At 40.5% G+C, this 15,411-nt stretch overlaps 1 protein-coding gene across 1 annotated transcript in view; it reads right to left on the bottom strand.

Annotated features, from left to right (window-relative positions):
• LOC117528161 (E3 ubiquitin-protein ligase TRIM39-like) overlaps positions 1-14,315 on the bottom strand; it is an 80,175-nt gene extending 65,860 nt beyond the window's left edge. Inside the window, exons 1-3 of the mRNA XM_034190740.1 lie at positions 14,268-14,315; positions 7,400-7,523; positions 299-736 (exon numbers count right to left, since the gene is read on the bottom strand). Of these exons, the coding sequence (XP_034046631.1) occupies positions 299-736; positions 7,400-7,519 (558 nt within the window). The 5' untranslated portion in view covers positions 7,520-7,523; positions 14,268-14,315. The remainder of the gene's footprint in view (positions 1-298; positions 737-7,399; positions 7,524-14,267) is intronic.
• Between the last annotated feature and the right edge of the window lie 1,096 nt (positions 14,316-15,411).

Below are 15,411 nucleotides of genomic sequence, written 5' to 3'. Positions count from 1 at the left end.
CTTCCTGGCACAACTCCACATTACATGTAGAACTGTGGCAGGGGTGGGGTTTGAACTGGTAACCTTCCGCACTGATGCCAAGTGCACTAACCACTTGGCCACTTTGTAAAACTGAGCATTTTACTCATGTTTTCCTTGTAGTTATAATGTAACTCTGTGTTTTGACCACTTTCCAAACAGTGGGCGGGGCCACAGGGTGGCACATCCACATTGTGTGTGCAGTATAGTGAGTGCGCCCTCTAGCCTTTCTATAATGTAACTCTATGGTTCAACTACCTGATTCACGACTGCACCTCACCTCCAGCAGACGGTGGTGTTCTTTGCAGGTTCGGCCCTGCAGTGCCTCTTGGGGATCCATCAGTGGGTGTTTGGCATAGAAGGGCATGGTGTGATGTGGTTTCACGTGCTCAGTGCAGTATGAGGCGGTGCAGGTCAGACAGGAACTGACAGCAGGCTGTTTCATCCCAGAGCACACGTCGCACCACACCATGTCCTCGGCCGCCGCCGTTGTCACAAAGTTCCCGGTGCTGCCTGGATCAGCGCTCATCATCTCTGGTGTCCAGCCATTCCCGACGGTCATCGGCTGCTCCGCAACGGCGTAATGGGTCCGTTTGTATTTGTTAGCGATTAACGCAAAGACTTTATTAACGCTGAGCTGAGGGCGTTCATTGAACTGCCGCTTACAGAGCGGGCAGGTGCAGACGGGACTGGAGGCCCAGTAACCACCGATACACGCCTAAACAAACAAAAAGGGAGGATTAGCCAACAACATTACTGTAACCAAATGTGACTGATTAAACAAAAACCTATGAAATTTCAAGGTTGGAGCTGACTTTCAATCAATCAATCAATTTTATTTATATAGCGCCAAATCACAACAAACAGTTGCCCCAACGCTTTATATTGTAAGGCAAGGCCATACAATAATTACATAAAAACCCCAACGGTCAAAACGACCCCCTGTGAGCAAGCACTTGGCAACAGTGGGAAGGAAAAACTCCCTTTTAACAGGAAGAAACCTCCAGCAGAACCAGGCTCAGGGAGGGGCAGTCTTCTGCTGGGACTGGTTGGGGCTGAGGGAGAGAACCAGGAAAAAGACATGCTGTGGAGGGGAGCAGAGATCAATCACTAATGATTAAATGCAGAGTGGTGCAAACAGAGCAAAAGGAGAAAGAAACACTCAGTGCATCACGGGAACCCCCCAGCAGTCTAAGTCTATAGCAGCATAACTAAGGGATGGTTCAGGGTCACCTGATCCAGCCCTAACTATAAGCTTTAGCAAAAAGGAAAGTTTTAAGCCTAATCTTAAAAGTAGAGAGGGTGTCTGTCTCCCTGATCCGAATTGGGAGCTGGTTCCAGAGGAGAGGAGCCTGAAAGCTGAAGGCTCTGCCTCCCATTCTACTCTTACAAACCCTAGGAACTACAAGTAAGCCTGCAGTCTGAGAGCGAAGCGCTCTATTGGGGTGATATGGTACTATGAGGTCCTTAAGATAAGATGGGACCTGATTATTCAAAACCTTATAAGTAAGAAGAAGAATTTTAAATTCTATTCTAGAATTAACAGGAAGCCAATGAAGAGAGGCCAATATGGGTGAGATATGCTCTCTCCTTCTAGTCCCCGTTTGTACTCTAGCTGCAGCATTTTGAATTAACTGAAGGCTTTTCAGGGAACTTTTAGGACAACCTGATAATAATGAATTACAATAGTCCAGCCTAGAGGAAATAAATGCATGAATTAGTTTTTCAGCATCACTCTGTGAGACAAGACCTTTCTAATTTTAGAGATATTGCGTAAATGCAAAAAAGCAGTCCTACATATTTGTTTAATATGCGCATTGAATGACATATCCTGATCAAAAATGACTCCAAGATTTCTCACAGTATTACTAGAGGTCAGGGTAATGCCATCCAGAGTAAGGATCTGGTTAGACACCATGTTTCTAAGATTTGTGGGGCCAAGTACAATAACTTCAGTTTTATCTGAGTTTAAAAGCAGGAAATTAGAGGTCATCCATGTCTTTATGTCTGTAAGACAATCCTGCAGTTTAGCTAATTGGTGTGTGTCCTCTGGCTTCATGGACAGATAAAGCTGGGTATCATCTGCGTAACAATGAAAAATTAAGCAATGCCGTCTAATAATACTGCCTAAGGGAAGCATGTATAAAGTGAATAAAATTGGTCCTAGCACAGAACCTTGTGGAACTCCATAATTAACCTTAGTCTGTGAAGAAGATTCCCCATTTACATGAACAAATTGTAATCTATTAGATAAATATGAATCAAACCACCGCAGCACAGTGCCTTTAATACCTATGGCATGCTCTAATCTCTGTAATAAAATTTTATGGTCAACAGTATCAAAAGCAGCACTGAGGTCTAACAGAACAAGCACAGAGATGAGTCCACTGTCTGAGGCCATAAGAAGATCATTTGTAACCTTCACTAATGCTGTTTCTGTACTATGATGAATTCTAAAACCTGACTGAAACTCTTCAAATAGACCATTCCTCTGCAGATGATTAGTTAGCTGTTTTACAACTAACCTTTCAAGAATTTTTGAGAGAAAAGGAAGGTTGGAGATTGGGCTATAATTAGCTAAGATAGCTGGGTCAAGTGATGGCTTTTTAAGTAATGGTTTAATTACTGCCACCTTAAAAGCCTGTGGTACATAGCCAACTAATAAAGACAGAATGATCATATTTAAGATTGAAGCATTAAATAATGGTAGGGCTTCCTTGAGCAGCCTGGTAGGAATGGGGTCTAATAGACATGTTGATGGTTTGGATGAAGTAACTAATGAAAATAACTCAGACAGAACAATCGGAGAGAAAGAGTCTAACCAAATACCGGCATCACTGAAAGCAGCCAAAGATAACGATACGTCTTTGGGATGGTTATGAGTAATTTTTTCTCTAATAGTTAAAATTTTATTAGCAAAGAAAGTCATGAAGTCATTACTAGTTAAAGTTAAAGGAATACTCGGCTCAATAGAGCTCTGACTCTTTGTCAGCCTGGCTACAGTGCTGAAAAGAAACCTGGGGTTGTTCTTATTTTCTTCAATTAGTGATGAGTAGTAAGATGTCCTAGCTTTATGGAGGGCTTTTTTAATAGAGCAACAGATTCTTTTTCCAGGCTAAGTGAAGATCTTCTAAATTAGTGAGACGCCATTTCCTCTCCAACTTACGGGTTATCTGCTTTAAGCTGCGAGTTTGTGAGCTATACCACAGAGTCAGGCACTTCTGATTTAAAGCTCTCTTTTTCAGAGGAGCTACAGCATCCAAAGTTGTCTTCAATGAGGATGTAAAACTATTGACGAGATACTCTATCTCACTTACAGAGTTTAGGTAGCTACTCTGCACTGTGTTGGTATATGGCATTAGAGAACATAAAGAAGGAATCATATCCTTAAACCTAGTTACACTGCTTTCTGAAAGACTTCTAGTGTAATGAAACTTATTCCCCACTGCTGGGTAGTCCAATGTAAATGTTATTAAGAAATGATCAGACAGAAGGGAGTTTTCAGGGAATACTGTTAAGTCTTCAATGTCCATACCATAAGTCAGAACAAGATCTAAGATATGATTAAAGTGGTGGGTGGACTCATTTACATTTTGAGCAAAGCCAATTGAGTCTAATAATAGATTAAATGCAGTGTTGAGGCTGTCATTCTCAGCATCTGTGTGGATGTTAAAATCGCCCACTATAATTATCTTATCTGAACTAAGCACTAAGTCAGACAAAAGGTCTGAAAATTCACAGAGAAACTCACAGTAACGACCAGGTGGACGATAGATAATAACAAATAAAACTGGTTTTTGGGACTTCCAATTTGGATGGACAAGACTAAGAGTCAAGCTTTCAAAACTTTGAGAATAAAGTTATAATTTACTGTTCGGGATGTGAACTGGGCTCATCCTGGTCTGCTAGTTGGTAGCATTTGTAAGCTAGCATGGTAATGCTAACAGAACAAACAATAAACACAATCATGCTGGCATACTATTTTCACTGCACATTGTTAATACGACTGGATTTATAGATTTGTTGGTGTAGCCTTTGGTATGGCCAGTGGGGAACGCAAGACTTCCAAATTAAAACAACACCAGCAAAAGCAAGACAATTACAAATACAAGAAAAAGAAGAAAAAATAGTTGCAAACAGTGGTGGGCACAGCTAACCGAAACGTTAGCTTTGATAACTGCTAATCTGCTAACTGGAAAGTTAACTTTTATAACCCTAAACCAATAATGGGCTAAAAAATTTAGCGGATGTTACAGCTAACTGCTAACCACTAAGTTTTAGTATTAACTAGGGATGGGTATTGGTAAGATTTTATCGCTATTGATGCCATTATCGATTCCGCTTATCGATTCCCTTATCCGATACCCCTTGTGAATTTTCTGTGTACTAAAATTAGGCTTTACAGGTTTTCTATGTCAACAACATTTTAAATTGGTCACTGGATCCTTGATCTCTGGACATAAATAAAAATAAATAAAATCTGTAGTTTTTATCAAAAGCATTTCCTTTCAGACATTTTGGCATGAATGTCTCTCCGTACCTCTGAGCTGAGCTCAGCCAGCTGCTGCACATCAGCGCAGGACGTCTCGTTTTGGGAGGAAAAACATTTTGATTGATTGCAATTTGCTTGTATTACAACGCCTGGAAAGAGGTGTCATTTGATTTAAACGGTGTTTTGCTTTAAATTTATTAATTCCAACTGAACTCTATCGTTCTAACTTGACTCGGCAGAGAGCCGCACAGCATTTGGAGCTGTGTGAACAGAACAGAGGAGTGACTCACGATTGACATATTCAGGGATGAAAGTGGTGAAAAACCAAAAAAAAAGCTGAAACACAAAATTACCCACCAACACCACCCGCACGAAAATGTTTCAATTTTAGAAGCTCTGAAATGCAATCTGGGACTATTCCAGACAATAAACTGCAGTGAGTGCAGCATCCATTTAGGTGAGAAAAAACCCCAACTTTCCTTATTCAAATTCATTCCAGTAGTATTCTTCTCTTACTAGGATGCAGCAGTTTTCTAGCTTGGCAGATAGTTCTGGAGTAAATCACTGAAGAAATTAACAAATTGAAAATATGGTTTGACTGAAACAAATTGTCATTAAACTTAAACAAGACAGGGATGAAGTGGAGGTGTAAGAGTCACTAGGTGGTCACAGGAAACACTTATTTATTACTATATTTATTTATTTATTTTCATTCTTAGATGGTTTTATCTTTTCTGCTGTTTTGTTTCATTAGGTTCTTTTAATCTCTTTCTCTAAAATTGTATTAACATTATTAGTCTATTATTATTGACTATTATTGTCTATTATGTAGACTATTATTGTTGTTGCTATTATTAATATATGAATAAAAATAAATTAAAAAAATTACAATTTGACTCTTATGACAACAAACTCTGAGCCATTAATTATACAGAAAAATCAACACAAACGTGCTGATGCAAACAGCTTAACGCTAACTTTAACATTGAAAACACCATAGACATGCTAACGCGTTAGCATCAGTCCCGTTTTTAAGTTATAAAATACATCTATCAACTGTTTCAGAAGACCATAACAGGTCGGTTTAACATAAAAATATAAAATATTACCGCAGACATATGCTCTTCAGGGTTTTAGCTGGAAAAAATTAGGATAAAGCAAAATGAAACAATGAATCCACGAATCAGTAGATCGAAGCACTGCTTCAATCTGCGACTCACTGCTTCAATTGGTTCAAGGTTCAAAGCAAAGCCGCGCTGCAGAAAAGTTGATTACAGACCCGCTGCAGGTCTGTAATCAATGTAGAGAAATTACACCCCCCCAAAACAACAGCCACTCTGAAGGATCGATAAGGGAATCGTTAAGCAAAAAGCTTATTGATGTCAGTGGATCGAATAATTTCTTAATGATAACCGAAAGGAACTGGTTCTCGATACCCATCCCTAGTATTAACTCGGTACACTGTCAGCTACTGATAAGCCAGTTTCGAGTATAAGCGCCACAGGGGCTTCCGAGTAAATTCAAAGGCGATGACAAACCCAAAACGAACACACGAATGTGATTTCATTGATGAACTCATCCTGTCTGCTTATTCCATCTGCTGTTAATCAGTGAAATCACCTGGTGGAGTGGGTGGCAACAAAGAAACCTGCACCCCCTTTGCCCTTTCTGGAGTCATAGTGACACCCATTGATGCAGAACAGCAGTGGGGACAGTGTTACCTTGATATATTCTGCACTTGATGGTGACGTGTGCAATTGCTTTGGATTGCATTGAGTTCCTGATGAAGGTTATCAGTGGACTGTTAGCCTTGTATAGTGTCAAGCACTCCGGTACCATGTGTGAGGCATTGAGTCACAGGCCTTCTTGTACTCAATACAAGCTGTGCTGAGGTTGGTCTGCCTGGTCTTCGAGTCCTGATGGTCAACCAGTAGCTGGTGCTTCGACTCTCTGGTATTGTTTCCAATGCCCCTCTGAGCTGTAATCATTTGTTGATTCATGTGCCTACTCAATTTGGTTGCTTTGGTGCCTCATAGGAGCCTCCCTGATGTTGAGAGGCAGGTAATTGGCTGGTAGTCTGAAGATGTCGTACCCTTGTGGGGGACCTTCATGACCAGGATTGTCCTGTGGTGTGTTCGCCAGTCTGGGTGAGTACCTGCTGTTAATAGCCCACCCATTTGCCCTGCCAGGTGCACATGGAGTGCTATTAGTTTCTTCAGCCAGTAGGTGTGGATCACATCAGGCCCTGGTCCTGTCCAGCTCTTCAATCCCTGAGACTCGTTGCTGGATGTCTGCCTTTGTGATATTGACTGGTTCTTGTTCTGGGAGTTGATTGTAGTGTGCTCTTAGGTCAACCAGCCACTTGGTACTGGTGTTGTTTGATGCCTCTTTCTCCCAGATGTTCCTCCAGTAATGCTCAGTCTCAGTTCTGGACGGGTCTGTTCTTGTCTTACTGTTTTCCCCTTTGAGCTGGGAGTACACCCTGAATGGGTCATTGGTAAACAGGCCATTTATTTTCTTGGCCTCTGCTTCTCTTGTGTATCTCTTTTGGTGTATCTCCAGAGCTGTGAGCCTGTGCTTGGCAGTTTTTTAGGGGGTTATTGGTTTAGCTTTACAAAAGTTAACTTTTCAGTTAGCGGATTAACAGTTATTGAAGCTAACTTTTTTGGTTCGCTGTGCCGACCACTGATCAATTCTACCACTATACTACATGTCAAAAGTCTGTTTCTCTGCATTATTTTCAGCAATGGTTTCCCTGATTACCATGGCAACAACAATTTTTGCTATAAGTATGGTTTAAAGTGAAAGAACGTTTACAGACATGGACTTAAAAATACAAATATCTGAATGTCTGTCGAACTGGACATCGGGTGTTTGTATTAAAGTTACCTGACAGAAGTTGTGTCCACAGGGAGTCGAAACTGGTTCACTGAACAGATCCAGGCAGATGGAGCAGGTCAGTTCCTGCTCTGAGAACAACTCCGGAGCCGCTGCTGCCTCTGCCATCATGCCGCTGTGAGACACAGAACCGTTAGGTCGGGCAAATGTTTCAAAACCTTTAGTTCAGACAAACTTTAGACAAAACATTTCTGAGGATCATAATAGAAATACGTTATTCATCATCATTTTCAACCACTTATCTGGATCTGGGTCACAATGGCAGCAGAGCAAGCAGCTCATTCTACACTTCCCTATCCTCGGTCAAGTACTGTAACTCTTCCCAGGGGATCCCATGGCATTCCCAAGGTCTTCCCCAGGGCCTCCTCCCAGTTGGACATGCCTGGAAGACCTCCCTATGGAGACGACCAGGGGGCATCCTCACCAGGGACCTGAACCAGCTCAACTGTCTCCTTTCGATGTTAAGAAGCAGCGGCTCTACTCTGAGTCCTTCCCGGATATTCAGGCTTGTCATCCTACCCAGGAATGTAAACCAAGATACCTAACAGAGGAATCTCATTTCTCCCACTTGTATCCATGATCTTATTGTTTCAGCCATTACCCAAAGTTCATGACCATAGGTGAGAATAGAAGCGTAAATCGATTGGCAAATTGAGAGCCTTGCCTTCTGGCTCAGCACCTTCTTCACCATGACGGTACGGTACAGTGTCCATAAGATTTCAGGCATCTATCAATCTCACGCTCCAGCTTACCCCCACTGATGAACAAGACCCAGAGGGCTCAACTTGAGGCAGTAGCTCTCCTCTTACCCAGATGGAACAATCCATGGTATCTCAGCAGAGGACCATGGTCTCAGATTTAGAGGTGCTGATTCTCATCCCAGTCACTTCACAGTCACTCGGCCTCAAACCTGCTCAGTGCACATTGGATGTCACTGCCAGATGAAGCCAACAGAACCACATCATCTGCAAAAAGCAGAGATGCAACTCTGAGGTCACCAAACTGGACACCCTCCAGTCTATAACTGTGCCTTGAAATCCTGTCCATGAATATCATGAACAGGATTGGTGACAAGAGGCAGCCCTGGTGGAGATCAACACCCATTGGAAACAAGTCTGATGTAATGCTGAGAATGTGGACACAGCTCCTACTTTGGTTATGTAGAGACCAGATCACACATTGCAGTGACTCCAGTAGGGGTATGTTTTTACTGTACATGTATTATATTGGCAAATAAATCACATCAAAAGTTAGCTTGCTAGAAAACCGTGAGCTCGGACTGATGTTAGAAATCCATTAGCTTGTTAGAAAACCATTAGCTGGGACAAACATTTGAAATCCATTAGCTTGGCCTAATGTTGGAAAACTGTTAGTTGGGACAAACACTTTCACAACTGTTAGCTTGGACTAACATTTGAAAACCTTTTGCTTGGCCTAATGTTAGAAAACTGTTAGCTTTCACAAACATTTTGACAAGTGTTAGCTTGGACTAACATTTGAAAACCATGAGCTTGGATTAACTTGTACAACAGTTATCTTAAACAAACATTATAAAGAAAATGATGTCAGATTAATGCTACATAAAGTTAGACAGAGGTGACCCTAGACTCTGGGGGCCCCAAGTAAAGAAGCCGTATGCACATGGTATCAGTGTGTCTTGCTGCGCTGATCCAAGTACACTAGTAACCTGTGGATCCTGTTGGACCAGATCTGTGAGAGAATGATTTTGCAGAGAAACTGTGGCTGAAACTGCAAAACATTTGCAAACATAAATTTTTCTGGAGGCATCACATTGCAGCTACTGAATTTGTTGAGGGGCTCCAGCCGCTAGCTGCCAATGCTTCTAGCACAGAGACCAGAGCAAACAAATTTGGATTGTGATTCTTTTGCAAAAGCGGCCACGTGCTGTGAAGTCTCTCTGTAACCTTCACCTCCTGATACATGACGTTCCGTTCAAACTCATTCATTGGCTTCATAACAACTAACTCCAGTGGCAAAAGACCAAGCAGAAGATTGACACGGGACGCGACCTGGATAAACATCAGAAAATGAATGAATGAATAAATAACAAACCTACTTATAAATCTTGGTGGGAATTCCTTCAGATGTCTAGATTTATTTTGAAATACAGGATAAAACCTTGTTTTTTTTTTTTTGTTTTGGTCTATTTTGTGCAGAGAAAAAAAATACTTTGTGATTTATGCTTTTTGCTGTGTGTGCTGCTTTTGGTGACACGTGGATTTAACAGACACGGTTTATCTGGTAAATCCAGTTAGTGGTAGGAACCAGCAGCACACATTACTGGAGCGTGTGTTGGTTAACGCTCAAACCTTCAGAATTAGTGCAGTACTTTAAAAGATATGTGTGATATTTTCACTTTGTAAAAATGACGTTATTGTCGATCAGCAGATTAATTCATCATTAGCAGCCACATTAAAACTACATTATTATTATTATTATTATTATTATTATTATTGTTGTTGTTTTGCATTCCTGCAGAACAAATTCTATTTTTGTGTTTTTAAAAATATGAGCTGCATTTTTTGCAACTTTTTTTTAAACTGCAGATATAAAGAAAATATATAAATTTGTTATCCAAGTCACGAGGATGTGCCTTTTATATTTTATTATCTATCTATCTATATATATATATATATAAAGAAAATATGACACCTTTCTCCAAATGTTTTCCAATAATAATCCCAAATCAGTGTGACCTTCTGTTTGATGGATTTTTGTTAATAAAACAACAAATATTTTCCACAAAAAACATAAAAGTTGCTGTTTTATCTAAGAATATCTCTCTGTATCTCTCAACATCGACAGTCACATGCTGTCTGAGGCTCCGCCCTCCCTTGTACCCATCAACACCTGTGCATGTTAGGCACATGTCATAAATTGCAGGAACCACATGCCGCAAAGCAGGTAGAGCCCACAGAGTTTTAAGGTGGAATCTGAATGTCAGCTCTCTCACCAAGAGAGCACAACAGAGGATGTACTTTCTGCAGCAGCTAAGGAAGTTCAACCTGCCAAAAACAATGATGTGAACTTCTACACTGCCATCATTGAGTCCATCATCTCCTCCTCCATTACTGACTGGTACACTGCTGCCACCGCTAAGGACAGGAACACACTGCAGCGTATCATCCATGCAGCAGAGAAGGTGATCGACTGCAATCTACCATCCCTACAGGACCTACAGGATCCCTACAGGCGAGTAAGGAAGATAGTGGCGGATCCTTCTCACCCAAGACACAACCTTTCTGTCACCCTCCCCTCTGGCAGATGGCTGAGGTTCATCAGAACTAAAACCTCAAGACACAAAACCAGCTTCTTTCCGTCCACAGCTAGAGTTATAAATAATGCCAGAGACCCCCATTTACCCTGCCTACCCCCCCCAATCCCACAAAGTACAGATTGATCATCCCTGCACTGAAAGCTACTGTACATCTGCATGCCTTTGCACAGCCCCATTCCACTATGTTACATTTATTTGGCAGTGAACACAGTTTTGCCTGTTTGTCTATTAGACTCCTTTACTTCTTTTTATTGTTGTTTATGCACCAATGACACCAGATCATATTCCTTGTATGTGATTCTGAGCACGCACGCTTCAACACTGCTGATTCCAAAACAAGGTGTGCTATTGAGCGTTGAACTGGAGTTCTGAAGAGGTGCTTTACGTGCCTCAAATACGTGCGAGTGGAACCCCAAGGAGTGTGCAACATAATACTAGCTTGTATTGTCCTGCACAATACTACTACAAAGCGGAATGTGCCCCTTTGTGACGAGGTCAATGATGCACTTGAGCCAGCTGAAAATCAAGGCATACTTTCAGAATGAGACAGTGACTGGGTATGTAGTAAGGGATGCCATTGTCAGAAACAATTTTTGAACAATGATTTTTGGATGTGTCTAAGTTTCCACTTAGAGTTAGAATTGAATACTTCTTTGTATGATTTTGACAGCTTTTGAGAGGATTATTTTATTTCTCCCTTACAGGTCTGAAGTGTGAATTAGTCTATAATTTCAACTGTATGGTTTGAGAATCAGTTGAAAGAATATCAGTAAATAAATGTATATCTACTGCATGATAAATGTTATTTATTTGACCAGTTAGAACTGAATTTAAATCACAATTTGTTCCTGAAATCCCCCAAACTGTTGGGATCAAAATAATCCAGATTTATTTATTTATTTATTTTTTTTGGGATCCTACTAAGATATTTTGAACACCACAAACTGAGGGTTTGATCCAGATTACAAACAAAATTGGATTACGTAATCTAAGCCAAACTCAGAATCCATTTTTAGTTTTGAACATCCCATTTTCAAGAATTGATACAATCCATTATCCAAAATCCGATTAGATTACCTTTAAACAACTGGGCCCAGGTGCTTTAGCCATTCAGCTGTAAAAGCTCCACTTTTAAAGACTTTTAAATTGCGTATTTCAAAGTAATAAGTGATGCAACTTTTCTAAAGTGCAACAAATACAGTTAGTGCTGATTGTTCTGAATTAATTAATGCAAACAACAGCTGGAAGAAAACACAAATATGGTCAGACGTTTACATTCGCATAAATAATCTTTTTCTGTACAACAACCATCTGTAAAAAAAAAAAAAAAACCTAGTGCAAAAGTTTTATTTTTGAGTTTTTTGAAATCAGCACAAACTCAAAAATATACATACAGCAGTTTTAATATTTGTCTGAATGTTGAGCAAAGGCTTGAAGTAGCCACCAAGCTTCTGGCAGAACACTGGTGAAATATTTTATCACTATTTTTTGCAAAATTGATTGAGTTGAACAAAATTTGTTGGTTTTCTGGTGTAGTCCTGACTTTCATGCACAGTTCAGATATTTTCGGTTGTGTTGAGGCTGAACTTTGTCAATGAAGTTCCACAAGCTTCATGTTAGTTGGTTTTGTTTGTTTGGTGGTAGCTGTTCTATCAGGCTGATCCTACTGCTGAGATGTTAGAGATCTCCAGTGTCATGGTTCTTGTGGCTGATTCCCCAATCAACTGCATACCACAAAAATGCTGGTGAGATCACAAAAGGCTGTGAAACAGCTGAGGGCAGGGAACCTTCCATGGATCTGTGGCATTGGAGCTGAAGTCCTCCAGATGCTATTTCCTGACTTTGCAAACCATCTTTATTTTAATGTGGGAGACGGATATTATCCCTACGGTCTGGAAAAAGGGACTTGTTTCAATCTGGAAAGGAAAGCGTGATCACCTAATTACAAAAAATGTTCCACTGCTCTCTGTGTTCGGGAAGGTGCCTACAAGGATTATTTTTTTAACAGGATTCTATTCCAGTTACTTGTCACTCTGGAACAGTCTGTCTTCACATCAAAGGAGTCAACCATCAACTGCATTCTAACTCTGTGAGTACTCACTTAATGCAAGAGCAAATATCTGCAGCACTTCCCTGCAAACCTTGAGATCCAGAGACACCTGGAAAGAGCTAGACTCATGAGGTCAAAAGGTGTTTGGTGACGCTGGTATCTTGGAAGGAGAGTGAAAGTCTCTTTTGGGTCCTGGTGCTGTCAGTCTGTTTACTGTGTGGTTAAGAGGCTTGGACTCCAAACAGTGACCTACGGTGATGACTGGATGTCTTTGGTAGCAGGTCTCTCTGTAAGATCCTTGGGCACTGCTGGAATGACTGTGTCAAATGAGCAGTTACTTAGTGAGGCTCAGATGAGGAGTATCTCTTGCATTGTGAAGAAACATCAGCTACGGCATTTTGTCCATGTGGTGCTTCGCTGGACATGATCCAGCACACAGGTGCCTCTGTTGAGGACCCCAGCAGCTGGAGAAGGTCAAAGACACGCCCATGTTTCACCTGGTCGCCATTCATTTTCTAGATTTGCTCACTCAATTTGAGGGTCACGAGGGAGCTACAGCCTATCCCACCAGTCACAGTGCGAGTGCGTCCAGCCCAGGGTCCTGTCCAACAGGACGCAGAGGACCACATATAGACAGACAAACACACTGACACACACCATGTGGTCAATTTGAAGTTTCCAGTTCACCTAACCTGGATGTCTTTGGAATTGGGTTTTTGGAGGGAATCCAAGGAACAAACATGCAAACTCCACACAGAAAGGCCCACATGGGAAACAATCCAACGACCTTCCTACTGCATGTGAGGCAACAGTGCCAACCGCTAATCCACTGTGCCACCCCAAACATAAATCACTGAGATTTAACAACTTTGAAACAATGAACACATGAAACAATAAAAAGTTTTTATTTTACGCAGGAACTACATTATTAACAGATTTTATGGAAGCAGCTGCCTCCATAAAATCTGAAGATAAACATAAATGTTTCATCATAAACGACCAGTCTCACATATTTTTTAAATATTTACACCATAATTTATTTTCACTGAATGTTGCTTTTTTATTATTATTTATTCAAACACAGTCAGAACAGTGATGATAAAAGTTTGATTTTACACCAGACGCTTCGGGAAATAAATGATGGAAACAATTAAAATTGTTTTTAGATGTTATAGGGTTAAATATGCAATAAATAAATAAATTTAAAAATTAAAATGAAAAATTAAAAATAAAATCGGATTTTTCAAGAATAACGTTTGTTTTGTATGACTATTCTGAAATGTTCTGCTTTCTTTTTCTTTTCTTTGTATGACTTTCTGAAAATCTTTGTGTCGTCACAGTTCTGACTTAATTTCCGCAATTTGTTGGAAATTAAGGCTTAAAAAAGAGCGAAACTATTTTTACATGCGACAGAACAGCTGTTGATGCAGTTGAAAAGTGAAAAGATCCAACTTTAAAACGACTTAAAACGCACAAAGTCGACGTGTGAGAAATAAAATGTTGCTTCTTACCGCAGATTTCTGTCACTCGATGAAAACGACCCGAAGTGGCAGCGCCGAGTGGGCGGAGACTTTGCGCTGAGTGGGCGGAGACTTCCAAATGAATGACAGCAGGTTCAGAAGTGGTCAGGTGAGTGTCATGGCGGAGAAAGTTTTTTTTTTTTTTATCTTTATGTCACTTAATAAACCTTCATTCCACATTTCAGCAACAAATACCACCAAAACATCATTCTGATTTCATGTTTGTGGGGTTTTTTTTTAATCATAATTTGTGCAAATGATAATTTTTGATTTACTGGCTGAACTTTATGTTGCTGTTTAACTAGTTCTAATGTTCCAGGATCCAGGATTTCGGATACTTCCTGGACTCGGCAATCATAACTGTGTCTGTCTATATGTGGCGTAAGTGTTGAACTTGTGTTCACATCTCTGGATCCTCTGCTTTGAGATCCAGAGACACCTGGGAAGATTTCACAGCACCGTGAGGTCAGAGGTGGTTGGTGATGTTGATGTGTTTGCAGGAGAATGAAGGTCAGAGTCCTTCAGGTTCTGGAGTTTCCTTTCTTACTGTATATGGTGGCCAGACTTGGACTGTATGACCTAAGATGATGATGACTGGACATCTTTGGTACCAGGTCTCTGGAGGATTCTTAGGTACCACTGGAATGACAGTGTCAAATTAAGAAGAGATATTGTCCATGCAGTGTGTTTCTTTGGTCATGATCCAGTCAACACACACCTCAGTGTTGAGGAGCCCAGCAGGAGAAGGTGATGGACACTCCCACCTTTCCCCTACCTGCAACAGATACAGTAGTGTTCAGAATAATAGTAGTATATGTGACTAAAAAGATTAATCCAGGTTTTGAGTATATTTCTTATTGTTACATGGGAAACAAGGTACCAGTAGATTCAGTAGATTCTCACAAATCCAACAAGACCAAGCATTCATGATATGCACACTCTTAAGGCTATGAAATTGGGCTATTAGTAAAAAAAAAGTAGAAAAGTGGGTGTTCACAATAATAGTAGCATCTGCTGTTGACGCTACAAACTCAAAACTATTATGTTCAAACTGCTTTTTTAGCAATCCTGTGAATCACTAAACTAGTATTTAGTTGTATAACCACAGTTTTTCATGATTTCTTCACATCTGCAA

This window comes from Thalassophryne amazonica, chromosome 16, assembly GCF_902500255.1.
Source record: "Thalassophryne amazonica chromosome 16, fThaAma1.1, whole genome shotgun sequence".
Classification (NCBI taxonomy): Eukaryota; Metazoa; Chordata; class Actinopteri; order Batrachoidiformes; family Batrachoididae; genus Thalassophryne; species Thalassophryne amazonica.
Note: the sequence above shows the minus strand (reverse complement) of the source record. Positions and strands in the feature narration are given on the sequence as shown.